The 26,686-nt window shown below is 42.4% G+C and overlaps 2 protein-coding genes across 10 annotated transcripts; one reads left to right on the top strand and one right to left on the bottom strand.

Annotated features, from left to right (window-relative positions):
- On the top strand, window positions 1-19,562 carry zswim7 (zinc finger, SWIM-type containing 7). Of its 4 annotated transcripts, XR_003891155.1 has the most exons (7): window positions 2-141; window positions 1,289-1,310; window positions 1,851-1,953; window positions 10,285-10,389; window positions 12,129-12,261; window positions 16,658-16,750; window positions 19,426-19,562. XR_003891155.1 is itself a non-coding variant. In XM_029849060.1 (6 exons), the coding sequence occupies exons 1-5, from the start codon at window positions 66-68 to the stop codon at window positions 12,237-12,239; spliced, it is 417 nt and encodes a 138-aa protein (XP_029704920.1). In that variant the 5' UTR covers window positions 1-65; the 3' UTR covers window positions 12,240-12,261; window positions 15,500-15,680. The 4 variants fall into 4 exon arrangements, 3 of the variants coding, with proteins under 3 accessions (XP_029704920.1, XP_029704921.1, XP_029704919.1); XM_029849060.1 differs by lacking the exons at window positions 16,658-16,750; window positions 19,426-19,562 and adding an exon at window positions 15,500-15,680 and having other exon boundaries at window positions 1-141; XM_029849061.1 differs by lacking the exons at window positions 16,658-16,750; window positions 19,426-19,562 and adding an exon at window positions 12,372-12,508 and having other exon boundaries at window positions 1-141.
- On the bottom strand, window positions 13,302-25,414 carry adora2b (adenosine A2b receptor). Of its 6 annotated transcripts, XM_029849050.1 has the most exons (5): window positions 25,297-25,414; window positions 20,111-20,200; window positions 19,815-19,921; window positions 19,468-19,720; window positions 13,302-14,828 (listed from the first exon to the last, which is right to left on the bottom strand). In XM_029849050.1, the coding sequence occupies exons 1-5, from the start codon at window positions 25,374-25,376 to the stop codon at window positions 14,102-14,104; spliced, it is 1,257 nt and encodes a 418-aa protein (XP_029704910.1). In that variant the 5' UTR covers window positions 25,377-25,414; the 3' UTR covers window positions 13,302-14,101. The 6 variants fall into 6 exon arrangements, with proteins under 6 accessions (XP_029704910.1, XP_029704914.1, XP_029704913.1 ...); XM_029849054.1 differs by lacking the exons at window positions 20,111-20,200; window positions 25,297-25,414 and adding an exon at window positions 23,766-24,295; XM_029849053.1 differs by lacking the exon at window positions 25,297-25,414 and adding an exon at window positions 23,766-24,295 and having other exon boundaries at window positions 19,815-20,200.
- Between the last annotated feature and the right edge of the window lie 1,272 nt (window positions 25,415-26,686).

A 26,686-nucleotide genomic window follows, 5' to 3' on the forward strand; every position in this document is an offset into this window, starting at 1 on the left:
TGTAACATTTTGCTTTATCTCATTGGTCAACAAATCCGATCAATTCCGGAGGGTCTTCAAGAGAAATGCACTCGATTTTGCCAGCGGTGGCTGAGCAGCTTTTTCGAGACGTCGAAAAAATATACCGGGAAACATCTCAGAGTAAGAAAAATGGCACCGTAGCATTATGAGCTTGTGGTCGGTCGGTCACAGCAAAATGGGACAAACACTTTCATTTCCGAACATTCTTCACATGAACTTATTTTCACAAATCAAAGTGTATTTTCTGAATTGGAGCTCTATAGTGACGCAGTGTTCGCATGTACTAATTCATTCCTGTTATATTTCGATTGTTTCCCTACTGATGTAATTTAGTATTTGACCTACATGTGGCGCTGTTGCCCAGCAGTATGACCCCAAGGCTGAGCAGCAGTTGTCGCTTGTCCGCCTCTGTCTCAATCTTTTCTAATTTAAGTTTATCAAATAATAGATTACTAATTATTATCGATCTTATCGTACCTGTTATGTTATCCCCACCTTGAGTACTTGAGCTTCTGAATGATGGATGGATTAGTCCCATTTTATTTACACATCTGTTTGTCTGACTTTATTTCTAAAGTTACTCCATCCTAGTCAAAAGCACAAGGCTCCAGATGTTGGGTTTCTGCAACAGCGTCTGTCTCCACTTTTAGTCTCATCAGTCCAAAGAACTTTTTCGCTTGACTTCTGGGTTTGCTATGTTTCTTCTCAAGATTTAAGCCATGACAACAGTTGCCTTATACAGAATTTCTGTCATCTTATTGACTAAATATATAAGCTCCTCTATTATAGCCAAAGGTGTCCTATTGGTATTTTGTCTCAATCTTAACTCAAATGGATGTTCAGTGACTTGGAACAACTTTCATTGACAGTTTCGTAATTATTGTGTAATTGTAATAATAATTTAAAAAAAAAACCGATTATGATTATCTACTAGAATCAGCTTAATTCACTGTGGTGATCTCCAGTTCACTGTGAAAAAAATCAACATTGTCTCTTTTGTTCTAAGGTTGGTTGTGGAAGACTATTTTGTAACGCTTATTTTGCATACTGTATAAAAGCAGATGTATTATTGTGACCTGTTTGTTAATATCATGATGAGGATTCCATTAAACCTCAACAGACATACAGAATGTATAGCTGTTTTTTTATTTGGTGGAAAAGTTTCAGTTTTTTTATTTATCTTATTAGCTCTGTAAATCTAATTTTTCATATAAAATGTATCTTTAAAAATGAAAAAGTTTAAGCCCCCCTCTCTCTCTGTTAACAGTTCCTGATGACCTGCTCATCGCGTGAGTATTCATCCACACATTCTTGTTGAGTACAGCAGCATTCAGCAATGTAAATCACATCGATGGAGGGGAAAAAAGACATCTGTAGAATCTGGATTTGAAAACGCGAAGCACTGAGACACAGAGTCAGGATGCTGCAGCGTTTCCTGGCACTGAGTCTTGCTCCGGGTCAGGACGACCACATATTCACTTGTCACATGAAGCATCAGTTGGGATGTAAACATCACGGCTGAAGCTTCACTGCTCAACACAATGCAACAGCATGAAATGATGTTAGAAAGTCAGTTGAAGCTAGAAATATAAGTTCTTCCAACTGAAAATGACCCCATTGTTGCAGTACTGGTAGAACACAAACAATTCAGACAGATATTTCATTGAAAACCCTTATCACACACATATGATTACTCAACAAACACATACCACACACAAATATTCAGATATTTTATTACATTTCTCTGTGCTGTACAAGAAATAAATCTTTATTTGCTGAATATACAAAGTGGAATGCAGATGCAACAACTATGTTATCTTGTTTTCCAGTCTAAAGTTTGTCTTTGGACCATGTGCACTGCAGGCTCTGGACCTGGTTGACCAGCAGTCAGTGAACTGTCTTACATCTCCCAGCGGACGCAGCGTTTTCCAGGTGTGTCATGTTACAGCAGAACCAGATGTACACTTCTGTAAATGTTGTAATGTAGTGAACCCAAAGGTAACTAATCTTCTGTTTTAGTCTTCTGTTTTTCTTTAGAAAAGGAAGTCACACTTTTGAACAGACACACACACACCTATATGCTGGAACATATAAACAGTTCATTTGACATTTATTTCAGGATGTTTGTCAGCTGGTCGCTGTGTTCCTCCGTTGGCTTGTTTTTGTCAAGTCATAATGGCTTTTTTTTCCCCTTAAAAGCCATTTTTTATGCTAGTAAGACGCCCGGCGGCGGAGCTCCGGGAGCGGATAAGATCCGCCCGGGGTATCTTAAGGCTCTGGATGTTGTAGGGCTGTCCTGGTTGACACGCCTCTGCAGCATTGCGTGGACATCGGGGGCAGTGCCCTTGGACTGGCAGACCGGGGTGGTGGTCCCTATTTTTAAGAGTGGGGACCAGAGGTTGTGTTCCAACTATAGGGGCATCACACTCCTCAGCCTCCCTGGGAAAGTCTATGCCAGGGTGCTGGAAAAGAGGATTAGACTAATAGTCAAACCTCTGATCGAGGAGGAACAATGCGGGTTTCGCCCCGGTCATGGAACCACGGATCAGCTCTTTACCCTTGCTGGGGTACTTGAGGGGAGTTGGGAGTTTGCCCAACCAGTCCACATGTGCTTTGTGGACTTGGAAAAGGCTTATGACCGGGTCACCAGGAGCATCCTGTGGGGGATGCTCTGGGAGTATGGGGTGGAAGGTCCCTTGATAAGGGCCGTCCAGTCCCTGTACTAAAGGAGCAGGATAGCCGGTTGTAAGTCGGGCTCGTTCCCAGTGAGGGTTGGACTCCGCCAGGGCTGCCCTTTGTCAGCGGTTCTGTTCATAACTTTTATGGACAGAATTTCTAGGCGCAGCCGGGGAGTGGAGGGTGTTGAGTTCGGTGGGCGGAAGATCTCGTCGCTGCTTTTTGTGGATGACGTAGTTCTTCTGGCGCCATTGAACAGGGACCTCCAACAAATGCTGGGACGGTTTGCGACCGAGTGTGAAGCGGCAGGGATGCGGATCAGCACCTCCAAGTCAGAGTCCATGGTCCTCGCTCGGAAAAAGGTAGAGTGCCTTCTCCGGGCGGGGGAGGAGGTCCTGCCCCAGGTGGAGGAGTTCAAGTATCTCGGGATCTTGTTCACGAGTGAGGGTAGGATGGAACAGGAGATCGACAGCCGGAGCGGAGCGGCGTCAGCAGTGATGCGGGCGCTTAACCGATCTCTCGTGGTGAAGAAGGAGCTGAGCTGGAAGGCAAAGCTCGCGATTTAACGGTCGATCTACGTCCCAGTCCTCACCTATCGCCATCAACGCTGGGTGATGACCGAAAGAATGAGATTGCGGTTACAAGCGGCTGAAATGAGTTTCCTCTGCAGGGTGGCTGGGCTCAGCCTTAGAGATAGGGTGAGAAGCTTGGACATCCGGGAGGGGCTCGGAGTAGAACCGCTGGTTCTCCACATCAAGAGGAGTCAGTTGGGGTGGCTCGGGCATCTGGCTAGGATGTCTTCCGAACTCCTCCCTTTAGAGGTGTTCTGGACATGTCCCACCGGGAGGCGGCCTCGTGGCCGGCCCAGGATGAGGTGGAGAGATTACATCTCTCGCCTGGCTTGGGAGCGGCTGGGGGTTTCCCCAGAGGAGCTGATGGAAGTGGCCGGGGAGAGGGCTGTCTGGGCATCCCTCCTGAAGCTGTTGCCCCCGCGACCCGGATCCGAATAAGCGGGAGAAAACGAAACGAAACACTGCTTCTGCACTGCTTCAAGGCTTTTTAAAATAGTTATGTATTTTATTTTTATTTTTGGCATAAAAGGTGTTCTCTCTTTCTCATCTGAGAAGTGATTCATCTTATAAGCCTGTCATGTGTGGCCTGTTTCAGACCACCTGTCCTTCCTGCCTGTCAATACGTTTCTGTTAATTGGGCTTTTCTACCATACTTTTTTTTTCATTTTCTTGATCGCTTTATCCCTTTAGGGGTCACAGGGAGGTTGCTGGAGCCTGTTCCAGCAGCATATGGGCGAAGGCAGGCTCTACATCTGGATGAGTCGCCAGTTAATCGCAGGGCCCTATGTGAGCAATTGTGGGTTTGGTGCCTTGCTCAAGGTTACCTCTGCATTGCACTGAAGGTGTTCTGGCACTCCCCCCATATCAGAACACCTCCCAAGTGTTACCCATACTTGAACCGAGGACCCTCCGCTTCAGTCCTTAAACTTATTTTCACGTTGTCTAAAGAGGAAGCCACTGTGGATGGTAGATTTTGAATTTCACCACATTTTTAATTGGAATTAAATAAAACAATAACCTCTTACAAACCTCTATGAAATTCCTGTTCAGAGTGATCATCTGTCCTTGGTCATTGTGACCCACAGCCATGTTCGGATTCCTGTTTAAAAAACCAATACAATGTTTCTAAATAAGGATGCAGGCTGTATTCTGTTGGGATGCTTTCAACATGCATTCAACATTCTTTTGTTGCTGTACTGGGAAGGTCCAGGATGTGTGATGTTTATTTACCAGAGATTATGTGACTGGTTTTTAATTTTAATTATTATTTTCCTCCTTTTTCAAACATTATCCTGTCTGCTGTTGTTTTGAGGTTGAGACAGGAATCCCTTAAATTATGCAAACCACTCAAAGATCTTAAAGATTTTGAGAATTTATCCACAGTTATTAGGAGTGACAGACACGAACTGAACCCCAAAAAGCAGACACACACAGGACCGAGTAGATTGACTAGACTTTACTGAAAAGGTGGCAGCAGTCCCACAAAGGACCAAAGTTATAAAATTCCTCATTGGAGCAGGTTGGGCAGGACAAACAGACATCTGAATGGGAAATCACAGAGGGTTGAACACCAAATTGTTAAAGATGGAAGCATGGACCAGTCTTTTAAAACAGGAGGCAGGTGTAGAAGATTATCTGGAGATGAGTTGCAGGAGTGTAGATCGCATGATGGGAGTGAACCAGGAAGCAGCCCTGGAAACAGATAAAGGGAAACACAGACAAGGAACAGAAGGGGAGGAGGAGAGGGAAAACACTAGGGAAAACTCCTAACAATTATACTTCCAAAACCATTTTTGGAGTTTAGAAAACATTCTGACAGCAGGTCTTAAGCAAATCTTGTTTTATAGATTTTGGCAATCAACAAACCAATTGGCCTGTTTAGAACATAACTGATTCCCTGAAAATAACTGATAAGGTTTGTTTGGTAAAAAAAATTTGCGGAGTGGAAATGGCTTTTTTGTGGGAATGTCACATGTTCCTCCCTCTGAGATCTACTTCATTGCTCCACTGTTCACTGACTGATCTCAGACACTTTGATGTCACTCACACTTCATGTGTTACCTAATATGACACTTTTTTTTTTTTACCTTGCTGCATCAGTCAATGAATAAAAGAAATGGATGCTTTGGGATCAATAACGATTAGTCAGATTGTTTGTAAAAATCTAAATAATGTCAACGGTTTCTTATAACAAGAACAAAAATGGAATGTTTCATCCATGGTTGAAACATAATTGAGTTTAAGAGGAAAAGTTGACAACAATATTAAAAGATTAGAGTGTCTTTGCTGATGTTTTTACATGTATCTGCAGGAAACAGACTTCTCTTTTGGGAAAAACCAATATTACATCACGTGGTAATTCAGATGACATCAATGGAGCCTTTTCCAACATTAACAACACATCCTTTATTTTTATTCTTAATCTCAAATCTGCAAGTTTATTTTCTTGCATTCGATTAAGTAACATTCCTCCTTTGATTGTGGCAGGTTGTATGTAATGTTGTAACTTGCCAATGCATTCAGGCACAATTTACGCATATTTAGCATGAATCTGCAAACTCGCTCAAGATCTCCTTGTTAATCTGCGATGTGAGATATGATAGAATAAAATAATTAATCAGGTCAAAGATCAAGTAGAAGAAAAGATTTTCAGGCTGTTTTGGCAAACTACATGCATTGCATGCACACATTGCTGTAAATGTTAGGGACTGTTATGGGACTCTGTTGTTTGGGTGGCGGGGGGGGGGGGGGGGCGTTGAAAAAGCTTTAATTTCGACCTAATTGGTTATAATTAGTTAAGGGAAACTGATATGTGAGGAATTTGCTGGAAATTATGCGTTGGAAGGGGTAATTGGCTGTTTTGGGTCATTTAATCTTAAATTCCTCTAGTTGTGCTGCCTCTAAGTTCCTGCTTAGACAACTATGACAACTATCACACAATAGTCCACTTCAGAGCTTGTAAGTAGCAATTTGGGCTGAAATTATAAATCTATATTTGGAGGCTCTTTAAAGAAATACATACAAAGACGGTAAATAAAACATGTTTTTAATCTTCACCAGACTACCTTCAGCTCATTGAAAAATACTGGTTGTTTTCTACATACTTGAATAGAAATCAGAAATACAGAATAACAAATATAGATTACCAGGACCTGACCCCAACAAGCAACAATGGCAGGAAAAACTCCCCTTTAACAGAAAGACACCTTGAGCAGGACCAGGATGATATGGAGGGGCCCTTCTGCTGATGGCCGGCTGGGTAGAGAGGGAGGAGAAGGGGGAGGACAAGTAGAGCAGAGAATAGATATAAATTGTGCAAAAACATTAATTGCAACAAGCTGTCAGTATAATAGTTGAGTGGGACAGTGGGGTCAAAGATCACAGGTCATTGCACAGCTATGAAGTTGGTGATACGAGGTGAGGAGAGGCGAGGCATGACCCAGTGGGGTGACAGAGGCCTGTCAGGTAATCACGTTTTAGCAGCATAACTAAGATCTTAACCTAGTAATTAGAGGACCCTCTGAATATGATAATATGACTGTAACTACAATAATTACAGTAACTACAGAACTAGATAATTACACAGAAATTGTGAGGGTGTGCCTCACCCTCTGGCTAGTCCCTGCTCCCCATGTCTGCCTGTTGCCCCCCCACCAAGCCAATTGAGTTCATGTTGTGCAGCGCCATGTTGTGCACCGTCTGCACAATGCCTGCGAGCAGCTCCTCCTGTCCCCACTGCCTGTGAGCTGCTCCACTTCCCCCCCCCCCCACACACACAGAGATTCATGATGAGAACCACCCGTTGTCAAAGGCCAATTTGGACCGCTTAACGACGTCCAATTCTATCGACTCTGGGTTCGTTAGAACCGCAAGACTTTGGAAATACATTTGAGATTTTTGATCTGAATTTTTCTGCTGCTCTGTTCTAGGTCACGTGGTCTCCCGCTCTAACTTGAGCTGAAAACTTGAGGGCTTTTTAATAATACATTTTCTCTAAGTTGACATCACTGCATCTTCTACAAACCTATGATTTTTGTGTTCATGCTCCACAAGCATGTTCCTTTGTGTTCTTTAGCATGATTATCAATCAATCAATCATTTAATCAATCAATCATTTAATCAATCAATCTTTATTTATATAGCATCTGTTACAATCAGAATTGTTTCTAGGCAATTTACAGAATCCCAGGGCCTGACCCCCAACAAGCAACAGTGGCAGGGAAAAACTCCCCTTTAAAAGGAAGAAACCTTGAGCAGGACCAGGCTCATAAGGGGACCCTCCTGCTGATGGCCGGCTGGGTAGAGAGAGAGGACAAGGAGGTGGACAGGTAAAGGAAAGAATAGGTAGAACATAGAAATACATTAGATAATACAATCAAAATAAGCTGCCGGTAGATTTGGGTTGGGTGGGTCAGGGAGGTCAGTAGGTGAGCATACGCCTATGAAGGCGGCGATACCTGTAGATGAATACAGGAGGGGGAAGGGGGGGGCAGAAAAACTACACAAGAAATAGTCACTAGTCTACTTGGTGAGGAGGAGAGGAGAGGAGAGGAGAGGAGAGGAGAGGAGAGGAGAGGAGAGGAGAGAAGACCATGACCCAGTGGGGTGACAGAGGCCTGTCAGGTGATCATGTTTCTGGACCCCGGCAGCCTCGGTCTATAGCAGCATAACTAAGATGTTAACCTAATAATTAGACAACCCCATAAGTATGATAATTTGTCTGTCTAGAATACTAACTGGAACTACAAAATTAGTAATAATAAGCTTTTTCAAAGAGGAAGGTTTTAAGTCTAATCTTAAAAGTAGAGATGGAGTCAGCCTCCTGTACCTGGACAGGGAGCTGGTTCTACAGCAGGGGGGCCTGGTGGCTAAATGCTCGGTCCCCCATTCTACCCCTAGAGACAAGTAGACCAGCATTCTGAGAGTGGAGCGGTCTATTTGGATGATAAGGTGACACTAGCTCCTCCAGGTAGGATGGAGCTAGGCCTCTGAGGACCTTGTATTTAAAAAATTAAAATTCTAAATTTAATGGGCAGCCAATGAAGAGACGCCAGTGAAGGAGTTGTGTGATCTGTTTTGTCAATACCTGTCAGAACTCTAGCTGCAGCAGTTTGGATCACCTGGAGGCTTCTTAAAGAGTTGTTTGGACACCCTGATAATAAAGAATTACAATAGTCCAGCCTGGAAGTAACAAATGCATGGACTAACTTTTCAGCATCAGTAGTTTCCTGATCTTTGCAATGTTTCTCAGGTGAAAAAAGGCACTTCTACAGACTATTTTAATGTGTGAGGTAAAAGACAGATTTTGTTTAGAAGTTACTCCAAGATTCCGCACAGAGAGACTAGATGCTAGAGAAATATCATCTAGAGTGATCATGTGATCTAATCTATCCCTGAGAGGTCCAGGACCAAACACCATGACCTCAGTTTTTCCAGAGTTAAGGAAAAACTGCAGAAGTTTTAATGAAGCCTTGCTGGAGGATGCAAAGATCAAAGAACAGATCAAGTGGTTTGATGCTCCATCTGTGCTGATGGACTTGACTACATATAAATGTATAAAAAAGTCTACTTTATTTAAATCTATTATAAATACGAATCCACTTATCACATGTTACTGTGACTTAATTGCAGATGTTTCCTGAAGTCGAAAGTCCTGCTGGAGTTTTAAATAAACTAAATCCACAACTTTTGCTCTTTACTGGTAATATTCTGTTTCCATGGAACTTGGTTGTTGTGGTTGATATTTGGTTTTCTAAATAGCGTCAATAAATCAAGAGGGTGTAGAATTTGCATACTACTGGATTTTTCACCTTTTCTCCGTCCTGACATTGAGTTGAATTTCCACAACTGTTAAGAAATATTCTTCTCTAAGTGGTTTCCGTAGAACATCACCACTGTATTTTTGTGCACCATCGCTGGTCTGATCTGTTTGCCTGTGGCCATCCCAGCAACCACTCGTGGATACTGTGCTAATGTGAGTCTCTCGGCCATTGTGTCACCCAAATGGTGTCCGGATTGGAATGTGGAACAGACAAATGTGGCTCAGAGGAAGCAGCTTTTAACACTGCAAGCTCTTCAGCTGTTTGTGCATTAAGAAGCAGCACTATTCAGCTGTGAGTTGCAACCGTAGATCTAGTATACAGAGTGAGTTCGCATGTGCTACCAATGCTCTAATTTTCCATGCAAACTGCTTTTTGGGGTGGAACCAACCTCGAAACCTCCTTCCTGTATTGGAGTATTCCTGTGAGAGCCATGATTTCAGACTAACCGTCCTCTGACTTTAGCTCCCTCTACTCTGACTCAGCCTTCATGTAAACGGGTGTATTGAGCGATCTGAGATCTCTGCCTGGCGCAGACGCTTCTGTGTGTGGTTTGCTGCCAAACTTTGCTGCATCAAGGCAACATGAGAGTAACAACACAAAAAGACCTGCACATGACTTGGTGTTTAATCAGCCTGGCTCTTCAGGAGCAGTGAACGGTGCTTTCTTCATCTTTACTGAAGCCCATGTAACGCTCTCTTCTGTGCCTTATTTACAAATGTCACTTTAAAAAAATTAGAGGTCACAGGAAGAGGTGATTTGTCTAAACTGGAGAATAATGAAGCCTGCTCTACAGGCTCAGAAGGAATTTGTTATTTGGAAGAGTCAAGCTAATCCCGCAGCCTAATGTCCTCCAGCATCATGATGATGAGGTTTAAATCACCATCTTCAACCAGGAGAGGCTGTTCATCAAACAGGCCATTGGAACCATCTTTTCCACGTGGAATGATGAAGTAGCTACTTTTGACATATAGTCTTAGAATCACGTTTGCAGTCGTGATATTATCTAAAGTTACACTGTCTAAACCAGCCTGTTGAAGGGTTGTAGCCAATGTGTCTGTAGTCTTTAAGTTTTATCACATTGATTTCCCACCAATAGCTCCCGGAGGCCAGCAGAACAGCGCAACTGGTCTCCTCCGTTTGCCCAGAAATGCCCATTATCGAGTATTTTAATGTGCTTTGCATGTCCTTCCCAGGTGACAGGAGCCTCCGGTCGTTTGTACACTTGCTTCGTGTCCTGTCACTACTGCCCGTGTCCAGCCTTCACCTACACCGTGCTCCACAGGAACATTGGCCTTCTGGTAAGTCTCACTTGTGTCTGCCATATTAAAAACTTGTCTAATGTGACCATGAGAGAAGAAAAAAGAAATCCATATTTGCCCGTTCAAACATGGTCCCCAATCAGACAAAATAATATTGTGGAATGTGAGCAGCACATGGTAACCAAGAGGCAGTTTTGCTGCAGCTTGACTTTTCTTTTGCTCTGAGCGACCTTCTCCGGTCCTGATCTAAGCATCAGGAAGACCCGGGTTCCCTGGAGGATGCTGCTAAAACCAGTGTGAGAAACTGAGCAGTGCAAGGAGCCCTGGTGATATCAGGAGCAGAAATGATGAAGCTTTTACTATCTTGAGGAAGCTGCTGCTGAGTATTTATTGTACGTGTGAAGTGCCAAGATTTCAAATGTGAATTTTGTGTTGTTGAAGTATCTCCCCACTTTTAAAGGGAAAATATGACCCTCCCCAGAGACACAATTAGGGCCACACTCTGACAGGGAGGTCAGAGGGTAAATAAAGCTACCAGACCAACATCTATACTTTATTTAAGCATAATTTGAATGTGGCTTTTTTTTAATCTAAACCACCAATTTACAGCCTTATTGCTAGGGAGGAACACTTTTTTATGAAGTTTTGAATATTGTTGAAGAGGAAAAGATGCTGCTGATAACCATCATTATGGATCTCAACACAACCAAGCCTCATTCTGTTGAGTTTGGGTTTGAAATATTTAGACAGTAACACACTCTTCAGGGTCTGTGCTCTGTGTCCCATTACTATCGGATTAGAAAGGAAACAACTGAAATGGAAACAAAGTGCAGACCTTCAGGTTTAACCCTCCACTGTGGGTTACATGATTCTTCTCTCTACTCTTACCACATCTTCCTGGAGCAGATCAATCTTTGTTTCAGCTATATAAAGCACGCTTCTCCGGGATAGCTTTCTTACAGTTTTTTTGACAGTGTACCTTTTCAATTTTGGTGGCTGTTCAATGTTTTCTCTTCTCCTGGAGAGTCTTGGGTGGATGTTGTAAAGGGACCTTTCCAGGGTGAAGGAAACTTCACCCTGGAAAGCACCCTGGAATGTCCCACCACTGTTGCTCTCTCTCGTGGACCACCAGGCCATTTTCAGTTCCTGAATAACAAACTGTTGATTTCAGCACATTTCTGCCTGAAGGATTCAGATGGATTCCTTCCTTTTTCAACATCAGGATGGACTGTTAATGGATGGATGAATAAATGAAGGAATAGCTCATGAAATGGCATCAGTTGTCCAAGAAAAAAAGGTGGCTAGTAGCCAATTCCTGAACCCTTTGCCCAGTTTTGATATGAATACCCTCAAATTACAGCTGAGAGTCTTCAGTTTGAGCCCATTCTGGTTATATAACTCTGTATATGAACATTCTGGTGATTAACTTAAAAAATAAAACTTGTCATTGGCCAAATATACATTCTGCAGTTGGACATGGATTAAACATAACATAGGGTTACTATGTTATGTTTAATCCATGTCCAACTGCAGAATAACAGAAATTTCCCCAAAGGAAAGTATGTTTCTTCGGTTTCCTTTGTCCTCCAAAATTAAGAGTGAGTGAAGTCAGTGACTCGACCATGATGACCCACAAGTGAGACAGTCTTAAAAATAATATTTAAAGAAGAATAACAAGAATAAAATATTTTAAGCATATGGACAACACACGGGGAAGAGGGGTGGGGGCTTGAACGTATCATCAAGCATCATGTCTGTGCTCTTCTCTTCCCTCCCAGTGCAAACACCTCCTGGCCATTTATCTGTGTGGTGCCATGGCTGTTACTCAGCAGGAGAGCGTGTCTGATCAGCAGATGACTGTCATTCTTAGCGGGGCCCACGCTTCCTGACACCAGATGCATCAAGCCACAGGTAGACCAGCCCGCTGTTCATCAGAGAGAGGGCAGGAACATGGGATCAGTGTGGAGATTTGCTTCATCTTTGAAAGAGACGCCACATTGCTTTCTTTGTTTTTCCTTTAGGAAGATTCTAGTTCATTTCCAAGGAAACAACATTTGCTCAAGGGGCTTTGTCTTGATTTTGATCTGCTTGGTCAGAAGCAGCATCAATTAAAGAATTTCCCCTTCGTATCCAAAAATAAACAGCAATATTAACAATATAAACATTGCCTTTATTAACAAAATAATTCACCATACAGACAGATTGTATTCTGTTAAATAATACTGCAGTTTTTATCAAATGAAAGAAAGGACAACTTCTATGAAGGCTAAACATCAATGTTAACCACAGCGAGCATTTTTCCTTCCCGATTAGTAACAATCTGATAACAGTAGGAAGGAAGGAGGAGTGTTCAATGAGACCAACTTCTCACTGTCAGTCTTACCTTTAATTTCACACAAAATGCAACAGTTTGACATCAATCTGCAGCTTGTAGCAGGCCAAACACCTACAATTCTTGTTTAAACACGTCACAACATTACAGTGCAGTTACAGTAAAGATGTCTCCGTTGGAATGCAGTAAGACTTTGGAATATTCCTGTTTTGTAGCCCTTAAATTCATTCCAAGGTGGAACACCACAAAAGCAGTTGAGGCATCTGAGGAACACGAATGAAACACCACAAAAGAAGAAAATCATGGAGAATATCAGTGCAGTGTGTTCTCATTTGTGTAATAATGGTGTCCAATGAGTAGATTCCACATTACGTTAAAACACCCTAAACTTTTTGTAGTTCATCCACTGTGTCCATGCTTGAGTTGCGCTTTAATGTGAATCATCAGTACAGTATTTGACGGGTTTGACCATCACCAGGCCAGAGGAGAGCCTCAGGATCCAGGCCTGAAGCAGGTGTGCAGAGACATTGTGAGCATGTTACCAGCTTAGAGGAATTTAACATTGATTTAAAATTTCCTTCAAATACAGCCAATGTTTGATGTGGAGTTTAAAGGGTCATACAGAAATGTGATTATTTTATTCACAGTCGCTTCCCCATCTCTCTTATTTTGATTTGTTGGCATTGAAACAGTTACAGCACAACTACAGGTGTGTTTCTGCTTCTGGAAAACTAAAGATGTCTCCTCTAGCTTATGTTGTGTCCCACGATGTTCTAAAAAAAAATTATTAATAGTATCCTATTTGTGCATTTCCCATCTTTCCTCCTGATGTTTCTCAGATACTTCCGAGCCCCTGTAGAATCTTGTGTCCCACTGCCTGAAGTGGATTTAGAAATGCAGAGACAGGAACCCCTTTAACAGCAGTTGAATCACATTTGTCAGGTCATTAAAAGAAAACCTGTACTTCTTTGTTTTTTTAAAGGGTCTTGGGCCAAAATAAGAGACTGGTACCTCTCGGCTCTTTTCGGTTCAGTAGAGCTCGAGACACAGTGTTTTTTTTAAATTTATCTTTACATTTTTGAAGATACGATTTGTAATAAATAAATAGAAGCTGGACCTAAATGTCAATATAAAAGAGCACAGCATAAAAAGAATGGTTTAGGGCCACAACAGTGTGGATTCAGAAGGATAAATAACTTTTTTTTATGTGGTCGTGTTTGAATCTTGTTTGGAACCTCACAGATCTAGTTAGCTTCAACACATTTACAGCAAAAACTCCATCACAGTACAACAGTTGAGACCCTACTGTTGACCTATGATTGACTGAGTTTGCCACAGTCATGAATATCAGTCGGTCTCCACATCTCTCAAGCCTGTTCTGTAAACATCTGAGGGCCATTGAGCTCCTGCTGGTGGCTTCTATAACAGGGGGTCGATGGTCATATGGACCTGATCTCTGTTGCGTCTGCTGCCATTCGAGTTGCGATACAGCTCCTCCTTGTGACACAGAAAGTGCTGCGCCAGGATCTTGCGGAATGTGTTCCTAAAGTCCTGAATACGGTAGGCGTAAATGATGGGGTTGACTGCAGAGTTAGCATGAGACATAATAATAGCGATGTACATGACAATTTCTGGCTTCTTCAGCTCGTTGTAGAAAAGCGTGAGGCAGTTGAGGATGTGAACGGGCAGCCAGCAGATGGCGAACAGTCCGACAATGATGGACAGGGACTTTGCAGCCCGGATCTCCTTCTGCAGCAGGCTGTGATGGCTGTCCGCATTGCTGATGCTCTTGAGCTGAATCTGGATCATCTGCTCCCTGGCCACAGTGAAGATCTTCAGGTAGATGCCAAGCATGATGAAGAGTGGAGGCAACACGCAAATGAAGAAGTTAAAGTAGACCATGTACTGCATGTTGACCACACTCTCAAAGAAGCAGAGGAGCTCGCAGCTCTGTAGTAATTCTTCCCCTCTGAGCCCCTCGATGAGGTCAGTGGTGGTTGTGTTGTCCCCAGAAGGCCTGTTGTTCCTGCAGCTCTGGTGCTTCCGATTCCAGCCGAAGAAGGGGATGAGACCAATGATGAAGGATAAGATCCATAAAATGGCGATGATTTCTCTGGCTGTCTTCCCCGTCATTAACTCCTTGTACCTGGAGGGAACAGCAGATGTTATTGTCGTGGTTTGTCACATGATTGCTCTGATGGGTGCTGTTCTGTTGTGATGTTACAGAGGTGTTCTTTTCATTTGTGGAAAAGAAAACTGGGCTTTAGTATATTTAGAGCTTTAAATCAGGGACTTTGTGCTAGTCCCACCTGAACTATAGCTGGAGCTTTACCTCCTATACTCATGTTTCCATTGGTCTGAGAACAGTATTAGTCACTGTAAGAGTTATAAAGCCTGTTGAGGCAGTTCTCATTGTGGTTTTGGCCTGTTTAAATAAAACGGCCCCGTGAATCTTTGGTCTCTTTAATTTGATGCACAAATGCAGCTCTCTGATCCTCCAGCACTATAGAGCAGTGAGAATGATGGATGAATAGTATTGAATTGGTGCATTCAGTCTCTTATAGAAATATCATTCTTCCACGTTTATTTTACAAAGGAAGACGTCCTATATGTAGGATCTGAGGGCTTTAGTGCAAATGGACCAAAGCAGCCCATCTTTGCTCCTGAAATGATAAAGATGAACATGTGTAGAAAATACTTTTTAAATGTTAACATGATTATCCCTGCTGCCTCTTCAGAATAACAGGCTCCTTCTTAGCACATTGTCTGCTGCCTCGTCTGCTGCTCTATGCACGTATCTCACTTCTGCCTTCCCAGACCACCGTGAGGCCACGGCTGGAAGCCCAAATGTGCGGCCATGGCATGCGTCCAGTGTCAGATGGACACATCGTCACTGGGACCTGGCCACACTCTCACCTGCCTTCTCTGGAAATCATTCACCTCATCTGTGCTCATTTCCACTAGCTGTATTGAGATGTGCATTAAACTGAGTTGCACTGAATCAGCATGTCTGACTCACAACAGCATCAGCCAAACTGTCCCTTCGAATGAACTTCACTCATTTCCTTTAAAGTGATTAAGACCCAGGGCCACAAGATGGTGACTCAAATAAACACTGACACGACAGAAGCAGAGCCGGATTAACCACAATCTCCAGCTCCTGATGAGGCGCAACTTTTATAAAAGTTAAATAATAATCTGTCTAGACCATAGGTGGGCATCGAGGGCCGTATCCAAGCCAGACTTTCTGTCCTACAGGTAAACACTTTCACCTGGGGTTCCATTTACCTTGGTGAAAGCGGTTTCTCCCTGGTAGGATGCAAAACCTGGCTGGATTCCAGCCTTCATGGATTGGACTTGCCCATCAGAGAAGGTCAAATCCATTCCTCGAGGGTTGAATTCAAGCCTGCCTACCAGGCAGGAAATGCTTTCACCAAGGTAAATGAAACCCCAAGTGAAAGTGTTTACCTGTAGGACAGAAAGTCTGGCTTGGATACGGCCCTCGATGCCCACTCCTGCTCTAGAGGATGTGGAAATTTTTAATTTCCAAGTTCTTCTTCAATGTCATAGAGAACAGCAACAGATCAACATCAGATCTTTTATTAAATGTAGCCTCTGGCTGCTCTTTCACAGTCATTCACAAAGTAACAGACACTAAAACACAGAACCATTACAGACTCGGTTCCCTCATTACAGTTTGGCATAGGGGAGAGGCGTCTACTGGTGTTATGTAAAGTAGTAGAGAAATGTTGTGGTTCAGCTTCAATGAAAATGTTGATGTAGGAGATATAAATAGCACAAGATAATCTGGGAAAAAACCATATCTTCTGCTTTATCTCTTCTTAGTCATCGCACCTCTGAGTCATCTGAGTACAATCCCCTGATAGATTCAGCTCGTCATGGAATCAGAATTAGATTTAATATCTACAATATATCCAAGTTTGATGCTAACCTGCCATTTTTGTATTCCCGTAGTGTCCATGAGCCTGAGAGCACGATTGAACTGCACGATGAGGTCCAAATCTTTGATGATTGTCGTCGCAATTTTCAACTTTCCTCAGCTGGATGGTGAATAGAACGCACATATATCACAGATATTCAGCCATGTTTTATTACTGTTTATACATTTACACGTATGTAAGTCGTTCAAAAGCACAATAAATATGTCCACTTTATTTATATCTCTTCTAATGATAAAAGGCAAAAACAACCAAATTAAACTCTTTTTTTCTGTGCTACATCTGAGTAAACTCATATTTTAGGACAAATTAGTTTCCTACAGTGAAGGAAAGCCATGCCTGAACATGTGTGAATACTGTAATGGGTGGGTTCCGCCCCCACACTCCAGTCCTATGTGTGCAAGCGAATAGGTCACCACAATGTCCATGAATCTGCACGCCCCACCACCAGCGACCCACCCACCCCCGGCTCTTTTTGGGGGAGCCAAAGCAGGCGAATGGATTATCTGTGGCATGACGACACCACGCTGGCATCCATCTCTTTTTTGCTTTTTTTACTCTGCATTATTCGGCATACATCCCTCCTCTCTGGTGCATCGCTGTGCTTCCTGCCCGAGGACAGGGATGTCCGCCAGGCCACACACACACACACACACACACACACACACCCACACACACACACACACACACACACACACACACACACACAATCTAGGCCCTGATCCAAACACAATGTAACAGGTGGTCGTTCACACTGACAACACTCAAGTTTTATTAAGAAATTATATCAAGGGACAGATCACCCAGAAGCAAACCTCTGTATTTCTGTTAGTTCAGGTTAAAGGTGTACGGTAATTAAGACCTCAAATTCAATACAATTTTTTATCTCCAACTATAGTTCAGGATTGTTGTTTTAAAGCACGAATGTTGCAGTGCAGCTGAACACAAAGTGCCTGGAGTGTTTGTTGACTAGGTGGAAGTTTAAAAATTCTTCTGAAGGTTCATATTCAGTCTTAGCTAAGCTTGCTGGTCACATGTTTGGACAGAGGAAGGAAAGGTGAACACACAAGCTTATCTAACGGAACATGATTTCCCAGAGTGCACCTTGCTGTTAAGTGTCATTTAGCATATGTGCTCTCGTAACTAATCTGTTCTAGAGCATAAAACACAGTGTATCCTTTATGTTTGGGTTTTTCAGACAAAATGGAGGCTGTGGGCAACTTGATTTCACTGATGTATAAAGGCAATCACATCCAGGGCCATTTTAACCCTGAAACTCCTACATCATGTCTGAGGGCACAGCATGGAACCACATCAGAAGGCTCTCTTTTCACTGATGCTTCACAAGCACTAAGACAATCATGTTGCATCTAACAACAGCATCCACTGATATCAGACACGCCTGGAAAGAATAAACACAGTGCACAGGCCAGCTGAGAGGGGCACGGACACCAAATCCAGGAAGTGCAACAGGCAAAAAAATAATCATGGGCTCAAAGCAAAATAATGAAATGGCTCACACAGCTACTTCATCATCATCAGTGATGAAGATCCACTGTAAATTAGCTGTTCTTCATATCTTTAGCACTTGTGGGAGCTTCTACACACAAGTCCACCTGTCAGGAGGCTGGAAACAGCTCTCCTGAAGTGAAAAATACTCAAATACAAAAACAAGCAGCATGAGAATCCATATCTAAGAAGTGTACAGACAGAGTATATGGGTGGTGTGTGTGTGTGTAGCTCTGTCCTCTTGTGGGATTTGAAACATCTGGCTTTTGCCTCTCATTTCCAATCAAACCTTCTGAGAAAACTTTCACCTGTGAGAGAATCAGCCCGAAAGTGACCACAGTCACACTCTAACTCATCGCTGTGAACATACACACACACACACACACACAGTGGTCTCGTGGAGATTGTGGCCAGAAATTGCAGAGAACCTATAAAAGGTGACATTGACATTCGTTTCCTTGCTCACTCTATGTGGAATAAAGCTTTCTGTCCAGGTTTGCAGGTTCGTCCCAGACAATCAAACTGTCCTCACGTAGGATAGATTGACTTTAAAGGAAAGGACAGCACCTCCTAGCACCCCTCACCCCAACCCCCACACGTGACCATCTCATAATCAGAGATTCACAGTAGCATCAACACCATGGAATTTCTCCTGCAAACTGAAAATATTACTGTGAAATGTGCTAATTATTACTCTGTTTACACACAAAAAAATGTTTTTTACGCTGAAATGAGTCCATCAAAAAGGTGTCCCATATAATTTGGTTGGTTATTAAATTTCCAGCTGATCTGACATCTTCACCCATCTGGATTCTTTAAATGTCTCTCTTAAGCTGCGGATGAAATAAATGATCTAGTAATGACTAATGGATCTTCAACTGATCCCCAACTTGGCTGTGGTTGGTTATTGATCTGTAGCTCCTTCTGCACTAGAGACAGAAGGAAACCAATTTAGATATTCCTCATTTTCAGGGAATGTCCCAGAAACTCCAGCCGGAGTTGAAGCTAAGCGTGAACTCCTGCAGTTATTAAGGATCCAACTCAAAGTGCCTGATGTTGTCTCTGCTTCCCTTGTGTTTAAAGGTCTTATCTGGATGTTACACCAGATGAACAATGCAGCGAATAGTTTAATGTAATCACAGAGATAACAAAGGCTCCAGTTGATGGACGGGACCAAGCCTGCTTTTCATTTATTCTGACACATTTACAGAGTAGACATCTCTGAGGTCTTGAAAAGTCACTTAATCATCTGTCCCAACTTGTCTCTGCCAACAGTGATCAGTTGAACACCAAGCACACACTCAAACAACAACTCACCTGAGGTGGATTTTGACTGCCAGGTATCTGTCGATGGCAATAGCCAGAAGGCTGAAGATGGAGCTCTGAGTCAGGACCAGGACAAAACACGCCAGGAAGAGACACCCATAGAAGTCCAGACGTATCCCGAGACTGATGGTTATGGCGAAGGGGATGGCGAGGCAACCAACCAGAATATCGGCCACAGCCAGAGACACCAGAAAGTAGTTGGTGGCGTTCTTCAAAGTGGTGTTAATCGCGACTGCCCAGCACACTAATACGTTGCCAGAAATTGAGAGAAGTGCGATGATGATTTCAATCACGATGTAGAAGTAATTCATCTCAGCGGAGTGTTGGAGGAGCGAAACCTGGGGGCTGTTCAGAGAAAACGGCGCTCCTAGTCCTGGAGGACAAGAAGGGACTTTCTTCTGTCATCCAGGAATATTCCACAAGTGGGAGCTGAGCTGACAGCCATCTGCGGGAAAAGCAGCGAGTAGTTACATGAACGCGGCAAGTTCACGATCCCCGCATCGTGAAGTTGACAAAAGCGCCGCAGAGGAACTTGGAGCAGTAACGGATCAGTTCTGTTGGCGGTCTGCAGAAGTGTGCAACAGCAGCAGAAAGTCGTTTAACATCGCTGCACAGGATTTGTGGCTGTTCTTACATCGACGGCGGCTCATCTGGGCGACATCCAACCCGCGTCTGCGGACGCGAAGCCACGGCCGGACACAAATTGGCCGACAGGCGGGCCAAACTGCAGGGTGAAACGTAAGAAAAAGAGGGGAAATCGATTTCTGAGAAAGCCACGCCCCGATTACACCCACAAATGCACGCAAACACATTCGCGCAATTAAAAACCCCGTCGCGCTGGGAGGAATCCCCGTCCGATGTGCGTAATTACGCGCCTACCAGACACCATCATCGAGTTCTGCCTTCGTTGCGCTACTCTTGATTTTCATAACGCCTCGCGCGCGCGCATAGACGCTTTTGGCGTCAGTCTGCTGAGACAACCGAATTATTTATAAAGTATTAATTATTGTTATTATGAACTTTACGGCTTATATTACAGCGTTGGATACAAATTCCTAACTTCCTATTTGATGATCAGATCACAGGAGAGGGTTTTACGTTTTACTACTACTAATAAATAATAATAGGAAGAAGAAGAATGGCGGAAATTACAAGCAAGTTATAAAATACGAAAGGAGTCAGTCCTTTATTGAGGCGTACAACATTCTGTAAAGTATAAACTGCATCCTTATTAATCAATACACGTCACACTGAATGTAAATAACGTCTTCAAACTTCAATCAATCCTAAACTTATTGAAATCATTAGACCCCTCATCTTTGTCTCAGATTGAACATGCAAAATGCAATTGAATATTACAAAAGCAACTGGTTTTGTCTGGATTGAAGATGAAGTGTGATTATCTGTTTCAAGTGGTTCTGCAGTCAACAAAGAGATCAATTTTCATGTAAATATTCCTACAAAACTAGCCACTCAACAGAATTTGGGGGGGGGGGGGGGGGTAAATCTCTATGACATACAATGATGGAAAATATAAAGAATTCTGCTGAAACTCCTGAAGTTCTGATACGAGGGATGATTCACTCAACATGGCTTCTATGGAACTGTTGACCTGCAGCTCCTTATCAGGTCTCAAAGTACTTGTATATCTTAGACGTACAACATGACGCTCTGCCAGTCTGGCCGGTCTGTCCTCATCAGCTCCTCCATGTCCTGTTTGTAACAGCAACAGTTCAGAAAGGTTGTTCAATTGTAGTGTGGAACCTTTCACACAGCGCCCCCATCAGGAAAAGACAGGACATAGCATGAATGTCTGCTACATTACTGAAAAAGTAGACAACACAAAGAGTCTAAATAGTTAAATACACAACCAATGTCAGTAGATTTAGAGTGTTGGGAGGGGCTTTTACATTCAATGTTGTGTAGATTGAATAATGGTTAATATGTACTTTTCCTCACCTTTTCTGAACTTTGTCAAACAATGTCATGTTCAATATGTTTTTCTCTTACACTACCGTGACAGCATTTTTGCATTTCTGTAACTGCTTTAAATTATTCCCACATCCCATAATTCTTCACACTGTGATCACAGGGAAATTAATTTTTAAAAAGCCATGGCTGGTTGTGCAGATTCAGAGACATGTAAAATTAATTAAGTCTAACTTGTGAAACTTTAAGCCAACTTTAAGTAGTTATTTATGTTAACTTACAATTGCATTCATCACTTTACATTTATTTTCCTCCTACAGTCTGGGATGCAAATTAAAGTAAGAAGGAGATACCATCATCTACAGTTCCCTAAACAACCACTGGCCTGTTAAATCCAGACAGAATGGGATGATCTGGGCTGTTCCAGCCAGGACACTTGTCAAAACAAGAGTAACAGTTTCATAGAAATAGTTGCTATGGACCAATGAGTGTTGATTTAAAGTCCCTAAAAAAGGTTCCAGTAGTGCAGACACATTTTAATCACATAAAGTAATAATTAAGAGAGTCCCAGGAAAGTTTATTAAATTCAAGCAAAAAGGTTGTTTTATGTCAGCATTGGTTTGTTTTACATTTCCAGTTCAGCGATTTGGTGCCGAAATTGTCCGGGTCACCAGCCAGGTCCATATTAGTTCATATTCAGCATTTCTCACTGAACAAAGAGTTTTGCATATTCAGCATTTTCTATAGTCAGAAAAAGTACCTGAAACTGTAGGAAAGCACAACTTTAATTTTCCAGATCTACTGGCCAAAACCTTCATTTTTCAAGGGAAATCGGGTCCAAGAAGGTGTCTGGATATTCAGGCTGACGTTCAGCACAGCGCTGTCCACCAGCAAGATGACTTGGTCCATTGGGGGAAGTCAGCGGTTTTTTATACATGATCTCAGATTTACAGCGCTACCTGTCCCTATACGCAGAACTACACTAGGGCCCCACAGTTTGGGGGGGCATTTTTAGCAAATATGTGTAAATTGATGCATACTGCTGGCAATATGAGTGGGAGACCAAGCTAGTGACAGCTTTAACATGATGCCGCAAACACAGTCACAACAATCATCAACAATTAACATCAGCAGTCAAAGGCTGCAGAAATGGAGAACAACAGGAGTCCAAAACGAAAAAGACATGAAAACAGTGAGAAGCTCTGGCTTTGTAGTATGTTTTAATGGAGTGATGTAACTTACCAACGTGGAAAATCTAAACCATAACAGCCACAGCTGTTGAGTGTTAATAGAATACAAATGTGTGTAGCCAATACGTTTGATGAAACACACATAAGGGTCATCAATTAGTTTGTGTCCCCCATAATAATAATAATAATAATAATAATAATAATATTAAGAGTGAAGACAGCATATTTGAAGATTATTATCAGAACCTAAACCTTTTTCTTAGGGCCCCTGTTTAAGCATTTATATTGTCATATTTTTGCTCAGCCAGGCTCGAGTATACATCAGCTCCACTCCCACTTCCATTTTTAGACAAGGTGGACTTTAGATCTAGTCTGATGAAATCAAGTTGTTGACATTCAGCGTCTGGTTTAATGAGCGGTGTAATGCTGTAAAGTGTTAGTTCCTCAAAACACAAAGTGCTCATCTTGAGCAACAAACTGCTGCTTCTGCTGCTGACTCACTCGCTGATACTTCAATGTTTGCAAGTTTGGACATGAAAGACTTTTAGATTTAGTACTTTTATTAGTTTTAATCCTGTTTGGTATAATAAGTGTACACAGCTCCAGAGAAAGCAGGTCAAAGAAATAAAACTGCCAATTAGGACACATCAGTCCCATAAATGCTAGTTTCTGTTATCTGTACGACAGAACAGTAAAACAGTATGATTAAAAAACAGGTGGTCAGCAGCTCAGAGGTCACGTTTGAACAGAAGATACTTGCAGAGGGTGAATTAACCAGCATCTTGTTACTATCACTGAAAGACCCTGAAAAACCTTCACACTAATCTTGTTGCTAACAGCAACAGGGACTTACACCGCTGGGTTTTGAAAAGATTTGGTTGAGTATGTGGAAGATTCCTGAGTTGATGTTGTGAATGAGGCTCAATTCAGTTATTTTGTGCGCTGAACTGCACCAAACTGCTCAAAGTGTGTGATGATAATCACTGCTGATTAAAGTTTGCACTGTTGTCACTTTGCTGTCAATCACATCCAAAACCAAGACTGCCATTTAGTCAAATGAGCATTTGAAATTTTCTGTTAATGCAGATTAACTCAAATATCTGAGGACAATTTCAGGTTTGATAAACCATAAATGTGTTATCAAAGAGCATGTGAGGCAGATGAACTCACCAGGGATGGCCTGATGCCGATGCTCTCGGCTGCCTGGAAAGCTAGGGTCAGATTCCGCATTTGAAGGAACACAGACCACGCGTGGAATATAAAACACATAAATATATTTAAATGTTAGGATGTGGAGGTCAGATTTATTTTTGCTTTGTTCCACTGCTCTGTTTTTTGTGCTCATTTCCCTCATCTGTGCAAGCTGGATGTGGCAGGCAGATTTCTTTGACCCCCTCCTCCGGAGTTTCTCACCTGCTGCTTGTCAGCTCATCAGGAGCAGCAGTATTTGTCTCCAGCTCATCCTCCCATGCTCTGCCAGTTTGTCGCTTAAACTCTGAGTGGTAATTGAAAGAAGCTAGTTGCTTGGAGTTCTTGTTCCCTGATCGCCTTTTGTTTTTGCTTCCGGCCTCACCTGCTACATTCAATCTCGTTTCATGGATCCAGCCCGCTCTCGTTTGGGCCACACCTGCAAGTTTTGCTTGGTGCTCTTTTTGTTCCAAATAAACCATCTTTGGGAAAGGACTTTTCTGGTCATGGTCTGCTTTGTGGGTTCAGTGTCCTGTCGGGCTTCTGCCATAATATTAGAGAAATATAAAGATACGGTTGTATACTGTGGAAGTCTCCCTGTGAGGTGAACAATCTCTTCTGTTTGTGCGATTAGAGTAAAAATACAAAAGGTCAAGTCTCTTCAGATGTACTGTATGTTTTGATGGAGCTCACGTTTTTAATTGTTCAGCCCACCACGACCATCAGACAAAAATGGGATTAACAGGAGACAAACACATATTACAAGCCATGATTTCCACCACAATTCCTAAAAATAATTAGTAATTACAGTTAAATAATGTGAATATAGCAGAGTGATATCTAATGAGATACAAAAGTAAAAATTAAGTTTAACAAAGGAGGACAGTAATGGGATCATTGGATAGACAGATTAAACCTGGACCAGATTGTGTGTTTGGGCCTCAGGGAAGGTCACTTAGCAAGATTTATTAAAGCCAACATGAGTATATTGAGTGATTCAGGAAGATAAGCCACCTCATCACCTCATTTTAGTGCATGCGCACACACACACGTGCGCGCAGGGCACAGTGTACTGTACTGTCTGCAGGGATGAACCCAGGCCAACACCAACACATACAGTATATATCTGTATGTTAACTATGACACAGAGCTATCAGCACCACACTATAGAGCTGCTGTAGCTGCAATGGCCTTTCATTATGACAGACAGCATGCACACTGCTAAGTAAAGGAAGCCAGAAATGTGGGGAAAAATTAGTTGGAGAGGGGGAGAAGCCTTAAAGCAAAGGAAATAGTGCAGTTTCCTTTTCAAAATGTATAAAGCTATGCTTCAAAAAGTGACAATTTATGAATGAATTCATTTTTTCGACATCAAAATTCTTTTTCTGACACAACTCCCACACGATAATAGACTTTGAAATGAAAAGGAGAGCATGTGTGTGCACTAGAGACATATGTGTGCGTGAGTGTGCGTATGGGTTGTGTGAGAGGGTGTGTTCCTGTAATTTATTACCTTATCTTGACTGATGAGCTCCTGATACGGAATGTGGGCTGGTAGATATGTGTGCAGGAGGGCACAGAAAGCCAGGCCATCACTCCAGCTGCTGCTAAAGTTGGTCACATCAATATTCTGGGTGAAAGAAAGAAACAAGGAGAGAGATAGAGAAAAGAGAGAGAGAGTGCATGTCAAAAATGAACAAAGAAACTTGTAGGAATATAATGTTGAAAATGAGCTCATAATTTGGGTGAGTCAACTAATATCATGAAGAGCCATGAAAAAAGCCATTAAAACAGGAAACATTCACAACAAATGCATTTAAAACTGGTGTTGTGCTGCAGTTGCTCTTTGAAACACCCACTAATGCCTGGCAGTATTTTTACAAAAGACTTGTCTGATATTCTATTTAAATTCTGTGATCAGTCCTCGGGGTGAAGAACATGAATAGAAGCACGTCCAGTCTGCTGTGCTGTGTGTGTGTATGTGTGTGTAATTCACATCATTGTCACCTCCTACAAACTATACTGCGTCCTTGGGGTCTGATAACAGTAGAGCGTTTGGAGGAAAGACTTCTTCCGCTTCATTGTTTGCTGTTAAAGGCTCCCCATTGAAGAGTTATTTAGAGTGTTTTCCTCTTTTATCCCCCCTCCTCAACATTGCGGCTGTTGGTTTAAAGGAAGGGAGACCCTCAATGAGAGTCTGGCTGTGAGGCCTCAAAGGGCTCCAACTTCAACACCAGTGGAAACATGTCCACCAGATCAGCGTTAACTGGCGTTAGTAGGTGGAAAATGGAACATAATGTTTGTAATCTTTGCAGGTCATTCAGGAAAAACCTGCATATGAAATACTGCTGAGTACATCTGTGTGTTTGCACACTCACACACACACACACACACACACATACACACACACACACATTATGTTTATTGTCACTCTGAGGCACTGGCCTTTATCATAGGCCAAGAGAGCCAGACCATTTTAACCAGTGACTGATCCATACGAGCGATGTCGGGTGAATGTAATTTACTATGTGATTGATAGAAAAAGAGCTGTACTCCAGGCCTAGAGGACAGAATTTTAAACCATGGCTCCAGGCTGCCACATTAATGAATTACCTCTGAGTTCAGAGACAGAATATTTTTCTGATTTAATGTAGTTGGATGAGTTAATCTCAAATCGACCCTGTTGTGATGTCATTGTAATGGGATCAACAGTGTCATGAGTAGTGGTGCATAAATCCATGTCAAACAACTCAGTGCGGAACTTAGGACAATGTACAGAACAGCAGGCACTGCAGAATTCCACTATTGTTTTGTTTGGATACCATTATTATTGGATAGATTATGACCAAACCTGACATAAAGATGAGAAAAACCCCTACAGATGAGTGATAACCTCAACCTTT

The sequence above is a fragment of the Takifugu rubripes genome, chromosome 15 (assembly GCF_901000725.2).
Source record: "Takifugu rubripes chromosome 15, fTakRub1.2, whole genome shotgun sequence".
Taxonomy (NCBI): Eukaryota; Metazoa; Chordata; class Actinopteri; order Tetraodontiformes; family Tetraodontidae; genus Takifugu; species Takifugu rubripes.